Source organism: Hyperolius riggenbachi, chromosome 7, assembly GCF_040937935.1.
Source record: "Hyperolius riggenbachi isolate aHypRig1 chromosome 7, aHypRig1.pri, whole genome shotgun sequence".
Taxonomy (NCBI): domain Eukaryota; kingdom Metazoa; phylum Chordata; class Amphibia; order Anura; family Hyperoliidae; genus Hyperolius; species Hyperolius riggenbachi.
The window spans coordinates 218,679,998-218,689,495 of NC_090652.1; the positions used below are offsets into that span (position 1 = coordinate 218,679,998).

Consider the following 9,498-nt stretch of genomic DNA (forward strand, 5'->3'; position numbering starts at 1 on the left):
ATAGAGCTTCCGTTGCTGATGTAAATAGGTGATCCTCATTTTTATCATCTGTGATCCTCATAGTAGCAGGGTACTGCAGCGCAAATTTCCACTTCCTTCCTATGCACATCTCGCACGCAGATTTAAACGATTGGCGTTTTTTTGACACTTCCACAGAATAGTCATTAAACAAAAGCAATTTTTTCCCTTGATATTCAATAGGGTGACCCAGATCCCTAAAAGCCCTTAATAAATCCGACTTTTCAGCGAAATCAAGATATCGAGCCAGTACCAGTCTGGGAGGTCTTGAGTCCTGATCAGGGCGAGGTGGGCCGACTCTGTGTGCACGTTCAACTTTCATCGCTCTTTTAAAGCCCAGAAGTTTAGGTATGGTAACCATGCATAATTCTCTGAGGGCAGATGCAGCAATACTTTCGGGGACTCCCACCACCCGCAAATTGTTTCTGCGTGATCGATTTTCTAAGTCTTGCAGTTTATCTTTTATAGCCTTGTTTTCCTCCAAAAGTTTTTTGTTCCCCGAGTTCCCCTTTGCCATATCATCCTCCAGTGCTTGAATCCTATGCTCTGCATGGGTTAACCTCTGAGCATGAGCCTGGATGTTGCTATTTATAGCCTGGATTGATTTATCTAGGGTCGCCTGTAGTGTGACCTGAAGCTCTGGTGCTAATTGTCTGGCGACTTCCATGGCTAGTAATTTGTAATCTATAGCCAGACGTTCCCCCTCACCTGACATCTGTGGGGAGAGAGCCTCTTCTGTCTCCCAGTCTGCCGCTGGCTGCTGCGTGTCTTCCTCCAGCGTGTCTGGTCTCTGCTCTTCATTGTCTGGAGGGGCGGAGTCAGCCATCTTGGACTGTGCTGGGCCCGTCTGCTGCTTCTTACGGGGAACAGAACGCAGCAGGTACCGTTCCATATGTGGTGATTTGAGGCTCTGGAGACTCCGGGCAGTTCCCTCTGTGGCTGGTGTGAGCAGGGGGTGCTTTTTCAGGAGGTGCAGCCTAGCGAGGGGGGATCAATGCACGGAGCTCCTCTCTCACACCACTGCCATCCGGGCGCCGGAACCGGAAGTCCAGTAACAGCTTTTACTGTAACAATGCCGAGAATTGCTCTGAAATCTGCTCCAAAAACTTCTAGCGTTTTGAGGATCTGCTAGCGGTTTTGGTGTGCACTGGGCCCTACAAAGCTCTCCACAATCTCTCGCCTGTGTACATCTCCCACTAGTTTCCAGATACAAACCCTCCCGCAATCTCAGATCTGCATGACCTATTGACGTCCTCTAGAATCACCTCCTCACATGCACATATACAAGGTTTCACACATGTTTCACCCCTTTTCTGGAATGCCCTTCTACAACACATCCATCACTCTCCAACCTTTGAGATCGTTAAGCGCTCCCTCAAAACTCACTTTTTACAACAAGCATATGCTCTACTTTAGGTCATTCCCCCTTTAACCTAAGGCCAAGTTGCACTCCTACTAGATATCCGAACACACACTGCCTCTAGGTATGTTTATTGTATACTACCCCACCTCATTTTTCCTCCCATTCCTTTAGATTATAAGCTTGGAAAGTCAGGACTCTCTTGGAGTTTGTTATACATTTTATTCAACATGTTACTTTTGTCACTGTAATTAGCAAGTCTGTATTTTGTATTGATTCAGTATTTTGTTACCTTTTCTGTACACCATTGTCCATATTATTATTATTAATGATAATAGCTTACTCCCACTATATCCATTGCACATTTCAGGAATCTGTATAAAGTGTAACACAAGGACTTAATAGAGTACATAGATTGCTCAGTCTGGTTTCCTACTTGAAAGGACTGATGCACACATTTTATTTTTTTGTCTGCAGTGCAATGTCTTTAACAGACAGCTACACAGGTGCCCTGCATTGAGACACTGAGACACACACACACACACACACACACACACACACACACACACACACACACACACACACACACACACAGGGAAGGAGACCTTATGCTGGGAATACACAATGAGATTTCTCAGTTGATTCGCTGTCCGAACGATTTTCTTATCTTTTGGAGTTAGGAGGCAGCAGTGAGCAGTTACCAGGCCTCTTTTCCATGGACTGTTGATAGGCAGTGAAATACCTCTCAAACTCTCACAACTGCTCACTGATGCCTGGTAACTGCTTGTTGCTGCCTGGTAACTGCTCACTGCTGCCTTGTAACTGCTTGCTGAGCACACAGCACAACAGTCCATGGAAAAGAGGCCTTACTTGAGGAGTGCTTTAAAGATTTTAAAAATAAGCCTTCTACTGGCACAAAAGGAAGATTTTAACGTTTCTGTTGCCTCCAAGCTAGAAACTTTGAATTTGCTATAATTACCTACATCAAGCCCAAGTATCCCCTGGACCCTTTAGAAGTACACACTAGAGTAAACAATCTACTGGTTGAGAAATTTGGAGCTAAATCTAGCAATGTTTTGCAAGATCCACATTCCTTGTTTCCAGTCTGAGACACGCTCTAGTATTTACAATGAAGCCCACAACCTACTTGTCACTTGAAACAATTCCTGAGTCAATCTGTCACAGCATCATTTTAATGCTGGGCATACATGGAGTTTGTTTCCCTTATCAATCGAGCCGCTGATGGCTCGATTGATAATATCCGACAGGTCCGATGACCTGCCGGATAGATTCCACGCTCGATCGGGACAAGCGGGAATCGATCCACGCGCACGAGCGGGAATGCACCGGTATCGAGCCAGTGGCTCGATCCGGCGCATAATTGGTCCCATGTATGCCCAGCATTAGGCACAGCTCCACAGTACATTCCCCCTGTATGTGCAGCTCGTGCCCTGTTTGGGAAAGTTGAGCTAAATTGTAATAAACTTATATAATATAAATAACACAAAGAATGGAGAAATATAGTTTTGGTATGGAAAGACCTACTCCTGGAAATTTTACACCATGGAATACCTGAATTGTCTCATTTCGGTTATCACTGAAGAATGGAGCCATGCAGATATATCACCAGTCAGATCAATGAGATGCAAATATTTCAAGTTCATGCAGGATTATGCAAATGTGTATGCAAATATATGCAGCTTGAAAATTGACCGATCAAGTCCCACTCAGGTTTAAACTGATTGGTCCATTTTCAAGCTGCATAATTTGTATAAAAAAAAAAAAAAAATGTACATAATTCGGCATGAACTCTGACATATTTTTGCATTCAAAATGAAATTCTCTACTACCCAATGAAAGCATGCTACAGAGACCTTAAAGAGGAAGGGCCCTTTTCCACTGCCAGAAGGGATGCAATGCGGCTACTGTGTCGCATCACTTCTGCTCCCATTCACGTCATTACCACATCTCCCGATGCAGAAGTGTATTGGAGGAGACGGCAGGCGGATGCGGCAGTGCGAGAATCTGTAGCATGCTGCAGATTCTCGGATCACTCCGCATAACCAGCATGCAATGGAAACTGTTACATTAGCGTGCAGTGGTTTCAGTTCGGCCACAGTGTGATATGGCTATGTAGCCATAAAATTGCTTATTTTTTTTTCCAATACTGATTTAGGGCACACACTATAAGCGCTTTTGGCCTCCAGAGTTTTCTAATAGCTTTTTGAAAAAATGCTCCCATTGACTTACATAATGGGAGAGTTTTTCAAAAAGCTCTCAGAAAACTTTGGAGGCCAAAAAAAAAAATCGCTTGTAGTGTGTCTGAGCCCTCAGTCTGTGTTTACCTGTGGTGGCTGGATAGAGTACTGGTTAAGGGCTCTGCCTTTGACATGGGAGACCAGGGTTCGAATCTTGGCTAGGTCAAGTACCTATTCAGTAAGGAGTTCAAGGCAAGACTCCCTAACATTGCAGGGTGGCCTCTTGAGCGCGTCCCAGTGGCTGCAGCTCTTGAGCGCTTTGAGTCCGACCGGAGAAAAGCGCTATACAAATGTTCAGATTATTATTATTGTAAGATCTATATTCTCCCTGATTTAGGCCTGGAACCCACTAATAGTATGTTACTAAGTGAAAAGCTCTTGCTAATGTAATGCTATTAGTGTGATCACATGTAAACGATGTGATTTTATAAAAATCCTCCATAGCATTGCATTAGCAGCAGCTTTTTCATATCACTAGCGCTTAGAATAGGCTGCTAGTTGGTTTCAGCCATTAGGTTCTAAAGTGTATCACTGGTGGTGACATATTTAGTCTTGCCAGGTGATCTATATGGAATGTCTGTAAGAGCCCGTTCACACCTAGGGCGTTTTGCGTTTTTTTTGAGTGCTGGCTGTGACGAATATTACGGAAAGTTGTGCGCAAAATCGCCATCGATTTTCACATGGTCGTGCACAGTTACTGTCAGCCCTGGGTAGAATAACAAATACCTTTATTTTGCTCTTCTTCTGAGAGCATTGCAGAGAGTACAGTGACCTTCCCCAACATCCTGTTCAGGTCAGGAAGGAATTTAACAAGTGGCTAACTCCCCTGGGGAGCAGCCATTTGGTCGCTCAGCTCATCTCCACCAAACCAGCTCAAACTGGTTGAAATTCAAATTTCCCTCCAAGCTCATAGCTTCACACAATGGGAACATTTACTTTATTAATAATTCAAAATAGGTTTGGCACAGCAAGACCAAAATTACATTTTCCGATACCTAGGAAACAGTTCTATCGTTCACCTGAAGTATAATTTTCTAGCTATCAGGAATCCATATAGAAACCACTTTATCCGGCCTGCGTAGAGCGAATGCGACAGACTAGGCATGCATAGCCTCGTTTAATAGAGGGTCGCGAGCCGTTTATGAATATAGTCTCGGATTTGCGATACACTAATCTCGGGCCGAGTCACACAAATTATTAATAAATTGGTACATTTCTTGCTCTGAGTCTGTGGGTGGCAACCTGACTGTCAGGAGGTAACCCTGCCTTAAACACACCTACTTTCCAGGTAGTGACCGCCCCAAAACTCAGGTTAGTAAAAAGTGTTGCGAGGAACTCCGCCTCAGTTCTCCAAATTCCATCGACTAAGGAACGTCTATGCAGGCGCTAAGGAGAGCCAGCGCCTGCAGTGTTCAAGACTTAACCTGAATGTCTACCTTTAAACTGGACTATTTTTCTTCATGCTTCAAATGGACTGCTCAGCTAACTAAGTAAGAACTTTCTGATTTTATTCCTTTTATTTTTAAGCTCTGTGTTTATATGTCAATAGGTGTATAACTGTATGTAATGCATTTTTGTTATTAAACGTTTTAAAAATCGTTTAGCGGTTATGACCTGTTGCTGAACATACCCAATCGTACCTATTCTCCTGAAATCGCTACCCTGTGTTAATAGAAGTATACACTTATAACCCGTATGCGAGAACCCGGCCCAGATATAACGGTCTGACCCAGGTTCCTGCATACTGCTAAGGGTTAATAGAGCGTTCTCGAAGTCCTAGTAAAATTACAGTAGCGGGCTGTGTAACTCGCTTGGTGGCAGATCTTTGAATTGTATGTGTGTGGTGAATCGGTTGGTATCAGAACGCTCCCTTCGCGAGTCAGTTCATCAAATTGCGAACGCGGGTTACCCTTCGTGATGAACAAATGACCGTGTGAGAGGATTTCTGACGCTGATCGACTGACCCACCCGCAGACCGGCCTAGCGGTCTGTGACACTGGCAATTTAAAAAAAAATCCCTAAAATCGCTTGCGCAATGAATCCTTATGGGATAGTTCACATCAGCGCGTTTCATCTGCTTTCCGCTCAACAAAGCGCTGCCTTTCCCATTTTTTGGGGTGATTTTGCTACAATGGAAGTTATTGGAAAAATGCAAAATGCTCACAAAAATCGCTTTCTGCGTCGATTGCATTCGCGCTTTTAAGAATACATACATTGTATTTATTATTTTCCGGGTCAAAGAGTTCACTTCCTGACTTGCAAAAGCGCTTTGAAAAGCGCTGTACACAAAATCGTACCGTGCAGGTAAGAGCCGGGAGGGGGGAAAAAAAATTCACAAAAATTCGCAGCAGTCTGCAGTTTTGATTTTAGATGTGAACAAAGCCTAACTGAATGTTCTATGCACAGAGGAAGATATTGCTTGCTTGGCAGCTGGAAAAGGCCATTATTACACACAATACAACGAAGATCACAAACAGCAAAGTGTCAGGACCATGGTTACATTTCCTCTTTAAGACAAATACTTTAAGCATAACTGAAGCAAAAGGGATATGGAGGCTGCCATATTTATTTTCTTTTAAACAATACAAGTTGCCTGGCTATCCTGCAAATACTCTGCCTCTAAAGGCTCATACACACCTCCAACAGAGTGCACGACCAATTCCATGACTTGACCGATCCCACAACTTGTACTTTCCATTCACCAACCAATTCATTTGTAAAAAGCAGAATAACGGGACTGCACAATATGGCCGCATTCAAAACAAGTGCACATCTTTCAAAAGACTTGCACACACTTGGCCAACTGCCCAATATCAGCCCCACAGTCATCTGAGTTGATCAGTCAGTTGGATTGGGCAAACCGCTTGTTATCAGCTGCTTATCTAGTTTTTTGCCACCCGTACACACACCTTATTGTTATCCAATAGACCAAATTCAGACGACAGTTGGGTGGATATGTTGGATGTGTGTAGAGACTTAATACTTTTAGCCATAGACCCGGAATAAGAATATGCAGATTAGGTGTTTCTGACCACTGTCAGATCTGACAAGAATAGCTGCATGCTTGTTTATGGTGTTATTCAGACACTACTGCAGCCAAATAAATCAGCAGGGCGGCCAGGCAACTGGTATTGCTTAAAAGGAAATAAATATGACAGCCTCCATATTCTTCTCACTTTGGTTGTCCTTTAAAATAGTACTTTTTAGGAAGTGCAGGAATCTTAATAACTGCTGTGTCTCATAGTAAAATTCAGTGATGGGCAACTAAAAAAAAAAAAAAAAAAAATAGTCCTCTGGGTCATATCAGGGGATGCACTTGAGGCACTCTTTTAGCCATCACTGACCTAGACTTTCCCATGCTATGACAGTGTTTTTTTTTTTTATTTATTTGTCTCTACTAGGAGTATATTGAAAACTCTTCACAAACAATATAGGACATGTGAATATCATCTTCAGTACACAGGTGCATCACACCCTGTGCCAAAAGCATTCCCTGCTGCATTGCACCCCCTGTAGCAGTACACTCCATGCTCAGGAGCAGCTTGCTTGTATAAGTACACTCCATGCTCAGGAGCAGCCCCCCTGCAGCAGTGCACTCCATGCTCAGGGGCAGCCCCCTTTTAGTAGTGCACTCCATGCTCAGTAACAGACCCCCTGCAGCAGTACACTCCAAGCTCAGGAGCAGCCCTCCCCTCTGTAATAGTGCACTGCATGCTCAGGAGCAGCCCCCAGTAGCAGTGCACTCCATGCTCAGGAGCAGCCCCCAGTAGCAGTGCACTCCATGCTCAGGAGCAGCCCCCCCCCCCGTGGCAGTGCACTCCCATGCTCAGGAGCAGCCCCCCCCCCCCTGGCAGTGCACTCCCATGCTCAGGAGCAGCCCCCCCCCCCCCCCCGTGGCAGTGCACTCCCATGCTCAGGAGCAGCCCCCCCCCCCCGTGGCAGTGCACTCCCATGCTCAGGAGCAGCCCCCCCGTGGCAGTGCACTCCCATGCTCAGGAGCAGCCCCCCCGTGGCAGTGCACTCCCATGCTCAGGAGCAGCCCCCCCCCTGTGGCAGTGCACTCCCATGCTCAGGAGCAGCCCCCCCCCCGTGGCAGTGCACTCCCATGTTCAGGAGCAGCCCCCCCCCCGTGGCAGTGCACTCCCATGCTCAGGAGCAGCCCCCCCCCCCGTGGCAGTGCACTCCCATGCTCAGGAGCAGCCCCCCCCCCGTGGCAGTGCACTCCCATGCTCAGGAGCAGCCCCCCCCCCGTGGCAGTGCACTCCCATGCTCAGGAGCAGCCCCCCCCGTGGCAGTGCACTCCCATGCTCAGGAGCAGCCCCCCCCCCGTGGCAGTGCACTCCCATGCTCAGGAGCAGCCCCCCCCCCGTGGCAGTGCACTCCTATGCTCAGGAGCAGCCCCCCCCCCCCCGTGGCAGTGCACTCCCATGCTCAGGAGCAGCCCCCCCCCCCCGTGGCAGTGCACTCCCATGCTCAGGAGCAGCCCCCCCCCCCCCCCCCCGTGGCAGTGCACTCCCATGCTCAGGAGCAGCCCCCCTGTGGCAGTGCACTCCCATGCTCAGGAGCAGCCCCCCTGTGGCAGTGCACTCCCATGCTCAGGAGCAGACCCCCTGTGGCAGTGCACTCCCATGCTCAGGAGCAGACCCCCTGTGGCAGTGCACTCCCATGCTCAGGAGCAGACCCCCTGTGGCAGTGCACTCCCATGCTCAGGAGCAGACCCCCTGTGGCAGTGCACTCCCATGCTCAGGAGCAGACCCCCTGTGGCAGTGCACTCCCATGCTCAGGAGCAGACCCCCTGTGGCAGTGCACTCCCATGCTCAGGAGCAGACCCCCTGTGGCAGTGCACTCCCATGCTCAGGAGCAGACCCCCTGTGGCAGTGCACTCCCATGCTCAGGAGCAGACCCCCTGTGGCAGTGCACTCCCATGCTCAGGAGCAGACACCCTGTGGCAGTGCACTCCCATGCTCAGGAGCAGACCCCCTGTGGCAGTGCACTCCCATGCTCAGGAGCAGACCCCCTGTGGCAGTGCACTCCATGCTCAGGTGCAGCCCCCCTGTGGCAGTGCACTTCATGCTCAGGAGCAGCCCCCCCTGTGGCAGTGCACTCCATGCTCAGTAGCAGCCCCCCCTGTGGCAGTGCACTCCATGCTCAGTAGCAGCCCCCCTGTAGCAGTGCACTCCATGCTCAGTAGCAGCCCCCCTGTAGCTATGCACTCCATGCTCAGGAGCAGCCCCTCTGTGGCAGTGCACCCCATGCTCAGGAGCAGCCCCCCTGTGGCAGTGCACTCCATGCTCAGGTGCAGCCCCCCTGTGGCAGTGCACTCCATGCTCAGGAGCAGCCCCCCTGTGGCAGTGCACTCCATGCTCAGGAGCAGCCCCCCTGTGGCAGTGCACTCCATGCTCAGGAGCAGCCCCCCTGTGGCAGTGCACTCCATGCTCAGGAGCAGCCCCCCTGTGGCAGTGCACTCCATGCTCAGGAGCAGCCCCCCCTGTGGCAGTGCACTCCATGCTCAGGAGCAGCCCCCCCTGTGGCAGTGCACTCCATGCTCAGGAGCAGCCCCCCCTGTGGCAGTGCACTCCATGCTCAGTAACAGCCCCCCTGTAGCAGTGCACTCCATGCTCAGTAACAGCCCCCCTGTAGCAGTGCACTCCATGCTCAGGAGCAGCCCCCTGTGGCTATGCACTCCATGCTCAGGAGCAGACCCCCTATTCTGGAGTGCTATACTACTTGTAGACATGGGCTGGGTGAGGCCTCCCTGCACATATATACTCACAGACAGCACGCTCATCCGGAGCGGAGGCTCCAGCACACACGCCATCTTGGTCATCCCGTCTGCATTCGCACTTTCCCCACAAACGCTTC

The 9,498-nt window shown here is 48.9% G+C and overlaps 1 protein-coding gene across 4 annotated transcripts in view; it reads right to left on the bottom strand.

Annotated features, from left to right (window-relative positions):
- ARMC8 (armadillo repeat containing 8) overlaps positions 1-9,498 on the bottom strand; it is a 182,587-nt gene extending 173,089 nt beyond the window's left edge. For all 4 annotated transcript variants that reach the window (XM_068245238.1, XM_068245236.1, XM_068245237.1 and 1 more), the window contains exon 1: positions 9,410-9,498. In XM_068245238.1, coding sequence (XP_068101339.1) covers positions 9,410-9,463 — 54 coding nt within the window. In that variant the 5' untranslated portion in view covers positions 9,464-9,498. The remainder of the gene's footprint in view (positions 1-9,409) is intronic.